The sequence below is a fragment of the Penicillium citrinum genome, assembly GCF_028827155.1.
Source record: "Penicillium citrinum strain IBT 23319 chromosome Unknown utg000001l:1.0-4955037.0:1.0-4956770.0, whole genome shotgun sequence".
In the NCBI taxonomy this organism is placed as follows: Eukaryota; Fungi; Ascomycota; class Eurotiomycetes; order Eurotiales; family Aspergillaceae; genus Penicillium; species Penicillium citrinum.
The window spans coordinates 1,540,874-1,557,206 of NW_026622686.1; the positions used below are offsets into that span (position 1 = coordinate 1,540,874).

The 16,333-nt window shown below is 29.6% G+C and overlaps 5 protein-coding genes across 5 annotated transcripts; 3 read left to right on the forward strand and 2 right to left on the reverse strand.

Moving 5' to 3' along the window:
• Positions 1-1,244: 1,244 nt before the first annotated feature.
• N7469_000583 (uncharacterized protein) lies at positions 1,245-2,809 on the reverse strand (the record flags this gene model as incomplete). The annotated part of the gene is made up of 3 exons (XM_056639503.1): positions 1,245-1,283; positions 1,310-1,438; positions 2,780-2,809. 3 exons carry the CDS (start codon positions 2,807-2,809, stop codon positions 1,245-1,247), a joined length of 198 nt encoding a protein of 65 aa, XP_056505260.1.
• A 21-nt stretch (positions 2,810-2,830) lies between these two features.
• Positions 2,831-4,124, reverse strand: N7469_000584 (uncharacterized protein; the record flags this gene model as incomplete). The annotated part of the gene is made up of 4 exons (XM_056639504.1): positions 2,831-2,915; positions 3,146-3,296; positions 3,512-3,923; positions 4,089-4,124. The coding sequence occupies 4 exons, from the start codon at positions 4,122-4,124 to the stop codon at positions 2,831-2,833; spliced, it is 684 nt and encodes a 227-aa protein (XP_056505261.1).
• Positions 4,125-5,236: 1,112 nt separating this feature from the next.
• On the forward strand, positions 5,237-6,628 carry N7469_000585 (uncharacterized protein; the record flags this gene model as incomplete). Its single annotated transcript, XM_056639505.1, has 1 exon — positions 5,237-6,628. One exon carries the CDS (start codon positions 5,237-5,239, stop codon positions 6,626-6,628), a length of 1,392 nt encoding a protein of 463 aa, XP_056505262.1.
• Positions 6,629-13,993: 7,365 nt separating this feature from the next.
• Positions 13,994-14,464, forward strand: N7469_000586 (uncharacterized protein; the record flags this gene model as incomplete). Its single annotated transcript, XM_056639506.1, has 1 exon — positions 13,994-14,464. One exon carries the CDS (start codon positions 13,994-13,996, stop codon positions 14,462-14,464), a length of 471 nt encoding a protein of 156 aa, XP_056505263.1.
• Positions 14,465-14,960: 496 nt separating this feature from the next.
• Positions 14,961-15,545, forward strand: N7469_000587 (DNA binding HTH domain Psq-type; the record flags this gene model as incomplete). Its single annotated transcript, XM_056639507.1, has 2 exons — positions 14,961-15,017; positions 15,081-15,545. 2 exons carry the CDS (start codon positions 14,961-14,963, stop codon positions 15,543-15,545), a joined length of 522 nt encoding a protein of 173 aa, XP_056505264.1.
• Between the last annotated feature and the right edge of the window lie 788 nt (positions 15,546-16,333).

Sequence of the window (16,333 nt, forward strand, 5' to 3'; positions counted from 1 at the left end):
TTAAAATCTCAAAGTTTTAGTATACAATCTGATTTTTGTTATTTATTTACCAGATTAAAATCTGTCTGAACAGAATTCCGTTTATTATTAAAAGAATTCGGTGGAATATTCCACAGACTATAGTTGATAGACTGATTCTGTTATTTCTGTATAGAATAGCAGCTGTACAAACAGTAAAAGAATACTATACCCAATATTGATTGTCAATTATATTTATTTCAAAATAGTGGTGTTTTTAATTCTAAAAGATAGATATATATTTTGAGGGGGGGGGGATTACGGATAGAGTGGGAACAGATTTATAAACCAGATCGTAGTAATACTAGCAATAGATTAAATAGATAGCAATTTTTCTACAGAGTCCGGAGAAGAATTCGAAAAATGTTTACAATTCGATAAAAATCTGACATAATATCAAATAGAAAAAAATATTGAATAATCTATAGCCCACTATCAAAATTGTATTAGTTTCTATCTATCGAAAATATAATATACTAGTCCCCTCTAAAAAAATTTTAATAGAATATAAAATAATGATTAATATAATAATTTTTTGTGAAAATCGATTTCGAATTTTCCAAATAGATATTTGTCTATAATTATACCCGGATATTCAGTTATGAAAACTAGACTAAACTACTTTATAGATATATTGATTATATTTAGAAATAATATATAGAATAAAAAGATATTTAGCTAAAATTTCGGAATTTTCCAGAAGCTAGACTCGATTTTGAAATCTCTTTGCTAAATATATAGTTATCTATATTGATTGACTATAAATCGCAACATATATAGATTAGTTTCGTTATGATAAATAATTTAAGGTCTTAACGGAAATTAAATTATCTAAATCGAATTTTTCTATGCTGTAGTCATACTACATAGGTAATGTATTTAACTACTGATTTACAGATACCGTGGAAACCAAAATTATTCAAAATAATCGGCTCTATCTTGTAGATATTGTCAATTTAATCAAGAATATAGAACAAGTAAAGACGGATAAAATACATCGTTTAGAAAATATTATTTATTTGTATTAATTTGACTTTTGTTTATAATAGATATTTAGTATATTGATTGGTTAAGAAACTACTTATCAGATTAATAATAGATCCAGAAATTAATCTAATTCCCGCTTAAGCCGGTCACCCGGTTAAACCGGTCACCCAATCCATTACAAAATTATAAATTAGGATATCTCAATCAAAATGCATTGATTCAACTAAATATAGCGATTTTTACACGAATTGATTTTGTGGCCAATCTTTCTGCATCCACTATATCTTGGTTGAGCCCTTCTTACCGATTGATTTTGCTGTATAGACAAATCGCTCTGCGCATAAAATACTATTCCGTTATCTTCAACTGGCTGATTGAGCTGCTGAGCAAGCTGTAGATTTTCTTCAACCGATAGATCCTCTGTATATACTATCTGCTATATTGATCGAGTGTGTTTCTGGTGTTTTTTCTCATTCGCTGTATATAGATTGGTATTTTCTTGTGCAAATAGTGCTGTGTTATGTATTGTTATAGCGCATTTTTTGATAATCTGATCTAGTATATTTTTTGATAAAATAGAAGAGCTATTTGATTGTTGTTTTAGTAGTTTTTTAAGCATCAAAGTTTGTTTTTATAGTTAAACAACAGTCTTTGATGTTTTTGGAGTAAATTGACTAGATCTGCTGCTTGATCAGCTTTCTGATGGTATTGATATTCGGAGAAAAATATTTAATTTTGAAAATATTTTTTCTGCATCAACTGGCACTATATCAATAGCTATAAAACTATTTTGGATAATCTCTGATTAAAAGATCTCTGTATATATCCGAGAATAATCTGCAAGAAAATTAAATTTATTGATATAATTATATTCAACACAAATTAGATTGTTTATAAAATAGCTGTATATATATTTAAATACAGCAAAATATTCAATATCAAATAGTTGAAATAGATATAAGAAATACAATAATATATATAGCAATATAATATTGTTTTCTGTACAGATTCAATTGAATTGAGATATAAAATAGTTACTATAGTTATCAAGAATCAATAGCTGATATTTATCTCAGATATACAAATTTGTTGATAGAATAAATAGTTTTTGTAGTCAGCGAAGATTAATTTTATCAATAGTCCAACTATTTTTTGAAATTTTAAATCGCCAATTTTCTAATAGATTATCAAATCAGTTCTCAATATAATTTTTGTCTTTGAATATTATATATAGCAGTAGCAAATAGCTATCTGCATAGATTGCTTCAATAACAATAATTCATTCACAGTTCTCTGATTGTAGAATAGAATATCAACTATAATATTCTATTCTAGTAATCACTTTTTGCACTGATATAAGATCCATCGCAAATCCAGTTTCATCAAAATTGTAGATATTCTCAGATTGAATACCGTTTTTATCAATTATATATTGTACTATCATAAACTATTTCCGAATTGACTTTGAATTCTTATTTAGAATATACTGATAATTGTAGTATTTCAAAAATATAAACAAATCTCTTTATATCTATTTATAAAGATTGATAACCAATTTTTGCCAACAGTAATCGGAAAAATCTCACTATATACAGTGAATAGAATATTAGCTATCTTTTGTACAGTAGAGGGCCTAGACACTGCTCTACATAAATCCATAGAGATAATCCACTCAATAAGCGAATCCTCTTCAAATTGAATCAATTTTAGCCGATAGTGGTATATATCTACACATGAGAATATATCTGCAGCGCAGTTCTGCAGTGTAGAGAACGGTATATTGTATAGCTTCGCCGCTGCGCATAGAGATTTGATCCGACCTTTTTTAATATCCTCGAGGGCAAATAGTATCTTGCCCTCTTGTTTGGCCGCCTTTTGCCAGGATTAAGAGCGTTTTGGTGGCATAGTTGCTGGTTGAATGAGGAGGATGTAGAGACAGAAACGCGATTTGGGGTGGGTGACCGGCTTAAGCGGGAATTACATTATATTTAACATAATCCACGGCCGAGTGGGCCACCACGCCTGAGTGGGCCACCTCACCCATCACTACATTTTCAGAATTAAATATTTCAACCAAAAAACCATGAAATTTAAAATTATCTATTGGGACAACGGTTGATTTTATGGCCCACACGATTACAGCCGCTGCATATTGGGGAGGGGGTGAAACAGGCCGTTCAACCTGTGTAGCTGGAAGTGGGAGGGGGGGGTTGGGGGTTCAACAGGCTGTGTAGGCTTAGCAGGTGTAGGCAGATCTTCATCAATAATAGTAACACCCTGGTCGTAGCGAACTAGGCGATTTGTGCATGCTCACTTTTGCCGTTTTTTCTCATGTAGGGCATGTAAATCAGCATTTTCCTGCGCTAGTAGCGCTGTATTGTGAATTGAGAGAAAAAGCTCCTTTAATAATCTGATCTAGAACGGTCTTGGTGGGTGATAGTGGACTTTTTGAACGGTCTCTGAGTAGCTTTTTCAATGATCTTGCTTGTTTTTGGTGTTTTTAAACTGAATTGGCTAGATTGGCTGGAAGATTGGGTAGATAGTGATGTTGGTATTCGGAGTGAAATATCAAGTTTTGAGAGTATATAGTTAGAATCTAGTAGAACTAGATCTGCTGCTCTGAAACTAGGTTCAATAATCTGAGTTTTGAAGATTTCTGAATATATCTGAGGATACTCTGCTAGAAAATCTAGTTTGTCAATATAATTGTATTCTAGCCGGATCTGATTGGTAATCAGACAACTATAGATATATTTAAGAACAGCAAAACAGTCAATATTTAGGAACTGAAGAAGATAGAATAAATGAGCTGGTATATATAATAAAATAATTGTATTTTCAGCACAAATTTTGTCAAATTGAGGTATTAGATAACTACTATGGCTATCAAGTATCAACAAACAATATTTTTCTTTTATCTGAATTTGAGAATATAGAATAAATATTTGTTGCAACTATCTGATAGTGATTTTATCTGATGTCCAATTATTAGATAAAATTTCAATTCTCTATTTGTTTGAAAGTTCTTTTTCCCAAATTTTGTTATGATTTTTTGTTTTAAATATAATAGTAGAAGAAAATACAAATCCAGCCGCACTAATTGCTTCAACTACAATCATTTATTTACGATTTCCAGATTGTAGAATAGCTCGGCAGTTATATAGATCTGATTGTGTAACTATTTTCTGTACTGATATAAAATCTATTGCGAAACCAGTCTCATCAAAGTTGTATATATTATCTGGTTGTATTCTATTTTGGTTGACTGTTTGTTTAATTAGATTGAACCAGTCGAATAAGATTATTCGGTCTTTATTTTTTGCTCTCTGATAGCTATATTGTCTTGAAAAATATAATTGTAATTTATCTCGATGATTGATAAAGAAAGTTGCCCAGTTAATATCTACAGTAAAAGAAAGAATATTTTTACAGTCACCCAGCAGAATATTAGCTATATCTCTTATATAAGAGGGTCTAGATACTGCACTACAGAAGTCAAGAGAGAGAATTCACTCTATTAGTATATTCTCTTCAAGAATAGTCAATTTATGATCATTGGGGCGAGTATCAGTGCGAGATTGTATATTCTGGAGATAATGCGTAAGAGTCCTGCGGGGTATCTGGTAATATACAGCAGCTGTTCGTATTGATACAATCTTGCTGTTTTGAAGATCTCTGATGGCTAGTAGGATCCAACCCTCTCGCTTCACTGAATCTTAGCTTGATTGAGTATATGTGGATGGTATGGTGGATGTTTGAAGATAGAAGATACGCGCCGGGACGCGCTTTTAGATGGGGTGGCCCACTCAGCTGTAGCGGCCCACTCGGCCGTGGATTACGTTAAAAACAATAGAATAACGTAATTCACGGGCGAGTCGGCCACACGGGCGAGTCGGCCACCTAACGCGGTCGCGTCCCCATTTAATCTTCTACTACCTTCAACCACTTGCCATGCCACCAATTCGATCTCAAAAGGCTCAAAAATCTGTCGAACAAGAGGGTAGAATCCTATTAGCTGTCAAAGCTATAAAAAATAAGGAAATCTCCTCTATTCGTGAAGCTGCACGCTGCTTTGATGTGCCACGCGCTACTCTCCAGGATCGACTACGCGGTTATCAATTTCGACATGAAGCACGCGCAAATAGTCATAAATTGACCCAATATGAAGAAGAATCGCTTATTGAATGGATATTGTCTATGGATCTACGTGGAAATCCCCCCCCGGCCAAGTATGGCTAAAGATATGGCCAATTTGCTACTTGCAAGCCGTGGAACAATCCCTTCTCCGACTGTCGGTATTAACTGGGTCTCAACCTTTATTAAACGTCATAAAGATATGATTGCGAGTCGGTTTAGCCGTCGATATGACTATCAGAGAGCACAATGCGAGGATCCGACCGTGATTCGGGAGTGGTTCGATAGTGTACAACGCGTGATAGTCCAATACGGTATCGCCGATGAAGATATCTTCAATTTTGATGAGACAGGCTTCGCAATGGGTCTCACCGCAACTGCGAAGGTCATCACTCGTGCGGAATATTGTGGAAAGAGATCAATGCTACAACCAGGAAATCGTGAATGGGTGACTGTGATTGAATCAATCTGTGCTCAAGGATGGGCGCTTCCTCCATATATTATCTTTAAAGGCAAAGTCTTTATCGAATCATGGTTTAATGATCTTCCAGATGGCTGGAAAATCGACAAAAGCAAAAATGGATGGACTACTGATGATATTAGTCTTAATTGGCTAAAAAATCATTTTATTCCATATATTTATGGTCGGTCAAAGGGCAAATATAGACTACTTATTCTTGATGGTCATGGCAGTCATTTAACAGCTCAATTCGACCAGATTTGCAAAGAGCATAATATTATATCGATTTGTATGCCTGCGCATTCATCACATTTGCTTCAACCACTTGATGTTGGCTGTTTTGCTTCTCTGAAACGTGCATATGGTGGACTTGTGGAAGATCTTATGCGGAAAGGTATCAGTCATATCGATAAACTTGACTTTCTTGCAGCATATCCAGATGCCCGTATTAGAGCATTTAAAGATATCTCGATACAAAATAGCTTTAAAGCTACAGGATTAATACCTTTTGATCCTATTTCTGTGCTTGCAAAGATCAATATCTATGTCAAAACACCAACACCCCCTCCTACCCGCGGAAGCAATTCTTCAGCCGACTTTATACCTATAACACCACACAACGCAAAACAGCTACGTCGGCAGGCTTCCTCGGTCAAGACACTACTTAAATATCGATCGCAAAGCCCTCCTACACCCACAAAAGCAGCGATTGATCAACTGATTAAGGGCTGTCATATGGCGATGCACAGTGCAGTGCTTTTAGCCGAGGAGAATCGGGCCCTACGTGCTGCAAATGCAAGAAAAAAGCAAAAGCGATCGAGATCGAAACGTCAAATACCCCATGACACAGCCCTAAATGCTATAGAGGCGCGTGCGTTGATACAGGCCAGCCAATATCCCGTTGAAGCTGAAGCTTCAGTCTCCACAGAGATCGCAAACCAGGCCAGCACGCACCGAATTCGGGCGCCACCAAGATGCAGTGGATGTGGAGTGATAGGGCATAAGATAAATAGATGCCCAAAGCAGTAGCTATTAATTTAATTGCGTTTTGTTGGTTATATATATAAATCAAAAATAGTAGGTGTAGTTGGGTGGCCGACTCGCCCGTGTGGCCGACTCGCCCGTGAATTACGTTAATTTGTGATGTAGAATATTATTAAAACATCTGTAATATCTAATACGCAGATTGTTACTATATATCAATTTTTTCTATATAATATATACTTACCCAAAAAGTAGATAGAAAATTTAATTCTAAAATATAACTTTTAATATAGATATCTATATAGTGAAAAATTATAATTTTATCAAACAGTTTGAAATAAATAACAATAATATTTTTACAAAATTTGTCTATTATAGATAGAAAACAATTGAATAGATTAATAGATTCTGCATCCACTAGTATAATCTGGTTTTTTTGTATATCACTATAGTAACAGAAATCTAAAATTAGCAAAATAGCAATCATACTGGAAATAAATAAGAAATACTATAGTAAAAACATATTTGAAATCAGTATTAGAAATATTACATAGTCTAACAAATATCGGAGCAAATATTTTACCAATAAACATATAGGATTCCGTTTTTAGTGAAAAGAACTGAAATTGTAAGATAGTTATATTGATTGGTTTGGAATTTTGATAGATATTGATATCATTAAAAAATATCAATTTTTTGCAGTATATATATATTTTCTAAAATCATAGATTTGGTTTTATTGTCAAAGAAGAAAAGAGATAATACATTTGAGATTTTTGATCGGTAGTCTATATCGATTTTAATTTCAATATTATAAGTATATTGAAAATTTTTTGTTCTATTACCCTATTTTAGTTGAAATAAAGATCTAATCAAATTATTCTGCTAGTCAATTCTGTTTTTTATTTAAATATTGTATTTGATTTTATACTAAAAATAGATAATAATGAATTCTTGATTAAATTTCAAAAGATCTGGATTCTAATTTTCTAGTTGAATGATTATTTGTATCAAAATAATTCGACCAATCTAAATCAATATATACTATTTTTTTCTTTATGTTACTCTTACATTCTATTGTATTTTCTATTCTTTTTTGAAAATCTGATATATAGACTTGTAAATTAGATATTTGTAACAATAAATTAATTGTTGTGAATTTTGATTAAAAATATTCAAATACATAGTAATAAAATAGTTTTGAATAATGTATTTAATAATAGTAAACTAGTATTAGTTGTATACAAATTTTACTATCACTATCTATTTTATAGATAATACTATAGTAAAAGAATTTCGGTATTTTGATTGCAAATACAGAATTATTAAATAGATCAATTTTTTTATTGTGGTTTTATATTTTTGATAATCATTTCTCTAGGAATATCAAATTATAATTATTAGTCTGGAAAATATAGAAGATTCAATTTGAATTTGAATTGTTTATACTACTACTATTTCTAGCAAGATTGAGAATACTGAGAATATTGTTGGTAACAGATAGTATTATATTTTGATATCGGTGTTTGATTTCAAAAGCAATCTATGTAGTTTTATTGACTGTATCAAAAATTTATAATACAAAATATTAATTTTTTTCTGGAATAGTTATTTCCTAAATTTTAATTCAAAAGAAAATCTATAGATTATAAATTTTTTTATACAATATAACAATATTTATACTTATACTATATATAAAACAATTCCGAAATATTCAATATAATTATTTCTGTAACAATAAATACAATAATATTTTAATTGCTAGAATTCCAATTATATAATTGCAATATATCAAAAATTCAAATATTATTATATTCACTATATATTATATACAATTTTACAATTGTTGTAACGGGTAAGTTCTATTGTTTGGGTTTATAGATTACCACTCGGCCAAAAGAGACCACAATATCGAAGCGAGAGCTTCGATATTCCCAAACTACATATATATAAGGTATAGGTAACGCACAAGTATTTTTGTCACAAGATTTTTCCTGTGACAATTGTAGTGATTAATATTATATATTTCTATATGGACCATGTATACAAAATATGTGAATTATAGTTATATATTTCTTTCTATTTTGTCTATTTCTACAATCATTCTATTTATATCGAAAATTAATATAATATAATCCACAGCCGGTCGGAATATCCACTCCGAAACTGTGTATTTCTATTATTCTGTCTAATTCAACTGTCTACTATACTACCAATTTGTACTGAATCTTCGTAAAACTTGGCCAATCAGAAGAGCAAATTCTATTAGTCTTTGATGATGTAAACGGCTGTATCAAATCTATTTGCACCGCAGCAAAGCTATACAGTCTAGTTTGTTTTATACTATATATATATATATATATATATATATAGAAAATTCTTATATCTCAATAAATATTTATCAGAGTATAAACTGACATAATACAAAAAGAATTTGGTTATTAAATAGATTATTTCTATAGATTTGTATAGAGCAGTATCTAGATCTTCTACTGTTCGCGAAATAGCTAATATTTTTTTTGCAATATATAAGGTTATATTTCTATTGATTGTTCATATTAATTGAATATCAATATTTGTTGAATAGTATAATAAATATCAATATATTTTTAACAAGGATTCAAAGACTATAAAAAACTGATTTTTACTGATTCCAAAAAGTTTTTATTCTATATACTAATTTGTATATACAAAACAAGTTCGGTTATTGATTTTTGATAGATGCAATAGCTATTTTGTATCTCAATTTGATTAAATCTGTATTGAAAATAATATTATATTTTTCTATATATTTTTGTATTTGTTATATTTATTTCAACTATTTGATATTGAATATTTGCAGTACTAAAATATTACCTATAGTTATCTAATAAATAACTTAGTCTGTACTAATTATAATTATATTGATAAATTTGATTTTCTTGCAGATTATTTTGTATACAGCTAGAAACTTTTTAGTCAAATATTGTTCAAAACAGTTTTGCAGCTACTGATATTATATTAATTGATATTTATCAGATATTTTCTAAATTTAATATATTGCTTCAAATATTTTTATTACTATCAAATCGATCAAACAACCGATCTAATCAATTTATATCAAAAATATTTAGAACAATAGTTCAGCTACAAAAACAGACTAAAATAATAAAAATTCCAATAGATCGACAGTCAAAAAATTCCCCAAATCTGTTAAAATTGATAGTTGATGAGATTTTTAAAGATCACTATCAAATATTATATTATACTATGCTTCTAGTGAAGAAAAGTATCAATCTATATACAATAAATAACAAGATATATCAAAAGTATTTTGATGGACTAGACAGATTGTATACAAAGAAAATCTATCAATTGAATAAAGTCTACAGCTAATTCAGTAGTCAATTCAGTCAGTAAAAACTGATAAAATAGTATTGTATAAATAGGTTGATCTGTTTAATCAGTCAATTCAATCAACTAAAAACATTTTATCTATTTGTAGTGGATATAGTCAATTTGGCTATAGAATTATTTAATATAAAAATTGTACTATCTAGTTGAATTGATATATTTTGATTGATTTATTATATTTTAAAATTTTATTTTTGAATATAGATATTCCGATCGGCTGTGAATTATATTAGTTTTATAAATATATTTTTAATATATCAAAATCCTATTCTATATTGATATAGTATACTAATTAAATTATTTTTCGAATCTATAGCAATTACTATAATACTTTTTTCTAATAGAAATAGTATAATCAATATTCCCGACTTGACGAATCCAAAGAATAGTAATCTATATCTGTCCGGACCACACAGCTGTCCAGATTATCTATCTCTATTAAAGACTTTCAAATTGGTATATCTCAATCAATATCTATTTCTTTGATTATATATAGCAATTTTTATATAAATTGATTTTGTGATCAATTTTCCGATACTCACTATATCTAACTGGAATCTAGTAAATAGCAGATTTGTTGGAATAGACAATTTGCGCTATATAATATAATCCACGGGCGAATCGGCCACCCAGCTACACCTACTATTTTTGATTTATATATATAACCAACAAAACGCAATTAAATTAATAGCTACTGCTTTGGGCTTCTATTTATCTTATGTTCTATCACTCTATATCCACTGTATCTTGGTGGCGCCCGAATTCGGTGTGTGCTGGCCTGGTTTGCGATCTCTGTGGAAACTAAAGTCTCAGTTTCAATGGGATATTGGCTGGTCTGTATCAATATATGTATCTCTATAGTACTTAGGGCTGTGTTATAGAATATTTGATATTTTTATTTTGATTGTTTTTGCTTTTTTTTGTATTTGCAAAATATAGGATCTGATTTTTCTTGGCTAAAAGTACTGTACTATATATTGCCATATAATAGTTTTTAATCAGTTGATTGATTGCTATTTTTGTGGATATAGAAGAACTTTGTGATTGGTATTTAAATAGTGTCTTGATTGAGAAAGTTTATCAATATAATTGTTTTGTATTGTATAGTATTATAGATATAAAATCAGCTAAAAAATTGTTTTTGTGGATAGAAAAGAATATTGGTATTTTGATATAGATATTGATTTTTGCAAATATAGAAATAGAATCAAAAGATATTAATTCTATAGTTTTAAAACTATTTTGTATTGAGATATTTTTAAATATTTCTGAATATTATATTATATATATTATATAATACTATAGTATAGTATATCGGCTATAGTATTCACTATAACTACCGATGATGATATCATTAATTGCCACATAGTGGCAATTCAGGTCAAATGACCATTCTATTCACCATTATCAAATTAATATAAAATGGGCTATCACCCCCGGCCTAGATGAATGGAATCATCTTCTCTATTTTATTTCAATCTTAAGAATTTGAAAATTTCCTATTTGGGACTACTCCCCTCTGCTATTAAGACTATTAGTCATCCCTACTATTAGTCTTCACAATTCTAATATAAATATTTGAATATATTGCAAGAAAATTAAATTTATTGATATATTTGATATTTTTTTGTATAAAATTTTTTACAGATTTATTATATATATATTTTAGAGAAACCAAATAGTTAATATCAAATAATTGAAATAAATATAATAAATATATAGATATATAAATTAATATAATATTATATTTTTTGCAAATCTGATCAAATTAAGTTGTTAAATAATTATTATGATTATCAAGAATAAATAATCTATATTTATTCTTTGATTGATTATAAATATATAGAATAAAATAATTTTTTAGTGAATTAAGATTAATATTATTAATAGTTTATTTATTTTTATTTTTGTCAATTTTCTAGTTATCTGAAAGATTATTAAACTATAATTCAATAAAAACTTTGTTTTTAAAAATAATATATAGTAGAAATATCTATTCTTGAATATAGATTGATTTAATCACAATTATTTATTTAAATTTTCTAATTACAATATTAATCTCTTTTCACAATATTCTATATAAATAATAATTTTTACAGTTGCAATAAAATCTATTGCAAAATTTGTTTTATCAAAATTGAAGATATCTTTATCAATAATATTGTATTAGACTATTATATATTATATACTATCAAACTATTTCTAAATCACAATTAGATTCTTATATTATATTTTCCAATAATTATATCAACAGCTAAATTAATCTGCAATTATATTTTTATAATATTTAATAAAAATTAAAATCCAATTAATATCAACAGTCAGAAAAAGAAATTATTCTACAATTTGTAAATAGCAAATTGACTATATCTTTAGTTATATCTGGCTAGAGAGGATTTCTATATAAATCCATAGACAATATCTATTCAATAAGTGATTCTTTTTTTATATTAGATCAATTTATAACTATTTATAATATTTTATATCAAAATTAATAATTGTATAATCGATCCTGAAAAATAATATATAGTACATCAAAACTGTATACAGCTTTACAAATAGAGAAGATTTTCTTCTTTTTTATAGTTTTGATAGCTAATAGAATTCTATTCTCTTGTTCGACAGTTTTTTGAGTCTTTTGAGATCGAATTGGTGGTATAGGAGGTGGTTGAAGATAGTAGAAGATTAAATGGGGGACACAACCGCGTTAGATGGCTGACTCGCCGTGAATTATATTATATAATTCTATTTACTAACTACTTTAATTGTTCAACCAATTGTAGTTTCTCTTAAAGAATTAGATTCTTTTTGCAAAATATTTGTCTAGTTGATTGATTGTTTTTTTTGTTCGCTGTATATAGCTTTGTATTTTTTGTACTACGTAGTAATATAGTATTGTATAGTACTATATAATAATTTTTGATAATCTGATCTAGTATATTTTTTGATAGATTTGGAGGATTATTTGATAGTTGTTATAGTAGATTTTTGAATATTAAAATTTATTTTTGATATAACGTAACTAGATCTATTAATTGACTGATTATTTGATATAGATATTTCTACAGAATATTAAATTTTGAAATTGTTTTTCTGTATTGACATTGAGATCTGAGGGATGAAGTTGCATATTTTGGTATTGTCTTAGACTAGCAGCATTATATACAGATAGATAAGTACATACCCGTTCAGTCACATACAAATATCCTAACACTAAAACTACTTGTATAGTAGCTGTATTCTACTGGAATAGCAGTCCCGGAATCTTATTCTTCTCTATCTGATTCAAAGTATATCTGTATATTTTATACTGTGATTGTAGTATCCGCAAAATAACAGAATAGCAATTAGATACAAATTGCCATAATTGCAGATAATCTTCTGAGTATACAAACAAAAATTAACAACAAACAAATATAGTAAATATATTATAATATATTCGGCCGGCTGTTACCGGTTGAGATAGCTTCAGAATTTTCTAAAGAAATAAGCAAACTGGAATAATTCAGAATAATCAGTTTGCATTGTCTGGCAAATTCTATTTGCTATTGGCCAGATCATTCACTGGAAACTTTTGTATTGTATTATTTAGAAGTTTTTTTTTGCTCCAGATTGAATCTGTTTGCTTTTAGAATCTAAGATTATATGTAGACTCTTCTTGTCTTCTGCAGATCTTTTTTTTTATTATTTTTTTTTTTTTTTTTTTTCTAATATCTTGGTTGAAAGTTTCTATTTTGTTATTGCTAGCTGATTTCTTCAAATTAGATAAATTTGGCTGTGACTATATACTTTTGTATTTGCTAATTGATTTGACAGTTTTTTTTCAATTAAATTTATTATTCTTTGTCAGAATTTATATTGCTCTGAATAGAGATTTTCTATTTTTTTTAATATTTGTTATTTTTCTCAAAATAGATAAATTTATATTCAATTTGCTATAACGTAATTCCCGGCCATCCCGCGCACCCCATCTAAATTCGTGTCTTTCTACCAACCTATCTAATTCAACTATCTACTATGCCACCAATTCGCACTGAATCTAGCCATAAATTGGCCAATCAAGAGGGCAAGATCCTACTAGCCCTTCGAGATATCAAATCTGGCCGTATTCTATCTATTCGCGCAGCAGCTAGGCTATACGATCTACCTGAAACAACACTACATAGTCGCGCGTATGGTATTCAATTGCGCGTTGATTACCGTCCAACTGGCTATAAATTGACTCAATTAGAAGAGGTTTCGCTTACTGAATGGATACTCTCTATGGATATATGTGGAGCAGTCTCTAGACCGACTACCGTACGAGAGATGGTTAATATTCTATTGGCTGCGCGCGAAGAAACTTCTTCTATCATTGGAAAGAATTGGTCATTAATCTTTATTAACTGCTGTTCTGAGCTTCGTATATGCTTCTTACAAAGATACGATTACCAAAGAGTTCTAAATAAAGATCTGAAATCGATTCGGCAGTGGTTCGCGACTGTATAAAGTGTGATTGATGAGAATGGTATACAATCAGAGGATATCTATAATTTTGACAAGATAGGTTTTGCAATGGATCTTGTATCTTCACAGAAAGTAGTTACAAAGGCTGAATACTATGGTTGGAGATCTTTTCTATAATCAGGAAATCATAAATGGATTACTGCAATTGAAGTAATCTGTACAGATGGCTATTCACTACTGCTGTATATTCTCTTCAAAGACAAAATGGCTATTGCAGAATAGTTTAACGAAAATCTATCTAAAGACTGGCGAATCGAGGTTTTAAAGGATAGCTGGACTACTAATGAGATTGATCTATACTGACTAGAAAAGTACTTTATTCTACACACAAATTCGTATATACAAGATCAGTTTCAGCTATTAATTCTTGACAGTTATAGTAGCTATTTTATATCCCAATTCGACCGAATCTGTGCAGAAAACAATATTATATCTTTTTGTATATCTGTGTATTTATTGTATCTACTACAGTCACTTGATGTTGGATATTTTGCAGTGCTTAAAGTGTATATATAGTTGTTTTGTTAACAATCTTGTGTATAGAGAATATAATAATATTGACAAGTACAATTTTCTACTGGATTATTAGCATATACAGCTAGAAGTCTTCCAATCAACCAATTCTACTATCAAAAATAGCTTTATAGCTAGTGGTCTAGTATCATTATATACCGAGAGAGTGCTTAACAAGCTTAATATCTCTCTACAAACTCCAATATCACCAAGCAGCCGGCCAAGCAGCAGATCTAGCCAATTCACACCAAAAATATCTAGAACTGTTACTCAGCTATTCAAGCAAGCTTCTCTATTGAAAAATCTACTAGATCGGCGGTTGTATAGCCCTCCGAGCCCAATCAAAACTGTAATAGATCAGATGATCAAGAATAGCTATCTATTCTTATACAGCACTGCATTGCTTACAGAGGATAATGCGAATTTACGTATGGCGAATGAGAAGATGATCAAAAAGCGCAATCGGTCAACTAAGAGAATATCTTGCGCAGAGGGTTTAACTATCGAAGAGGCTATACAGTTAGCTGAGCAGCTAAACCAGCCAGAGTAAGATGATGGGGTAGATTTGTATGCAGAGGTCGAATTGTCTATTCAGACAGATAAACCGGCGAAGAGGGCTCCACCTAGGTGTAGTGGGTGTAGAGAGATTGGCCACAGGATTAATGTATGTAAAAATCGCTATATCTAGTTGAATTGATAGGTGTTGGTTAAGATAATCGATTTTGAAGTATTCTAATGGGGGAGGGTGCGCGGGACGGCCGGGAATTACGTTAATAATCTTCAATATTAATAATTTTTGTTTAGTTTTTTCTATTCCAAAATAATTGCAGTCTGATCAGATTCTGATTCTATAATCAGCAACAAATTTCTGTAAATCAATAATTTCTGTTTATTATATAGTAGTATTGTTTTTAATCAATTGTCAATTGATTGAATATAAATATCTGCAATTCTTTTTCTGTTGTTTTACATTTATAGTTAGATATTAATATATTTGAGAATATAAATCTAAATCTATAGAATCTATTCTGATTTTTTATCTTTTTTTTATCAATTTATAATTAAATTATTTTTTATTTATTAGATTTTTGAGATTTGCTGAATTTTAGAATATTCTGAATATATATAATTTTTCTGTCTATAATTATAGTATCCAATGATATCCAGTTGTATTCTGGTCGAAAAAATTCACATCTGCAGAGTGTAACTATACTATCTCGGATCAAGAGCTATATATTATTGTGTGATCTTTTTTGGCCGAGTGGTAATCTATAAACCCAAACAATAGAATCTATCTGTTACAAGATCAATATTATTATAAATATTGTTACTCGGGTT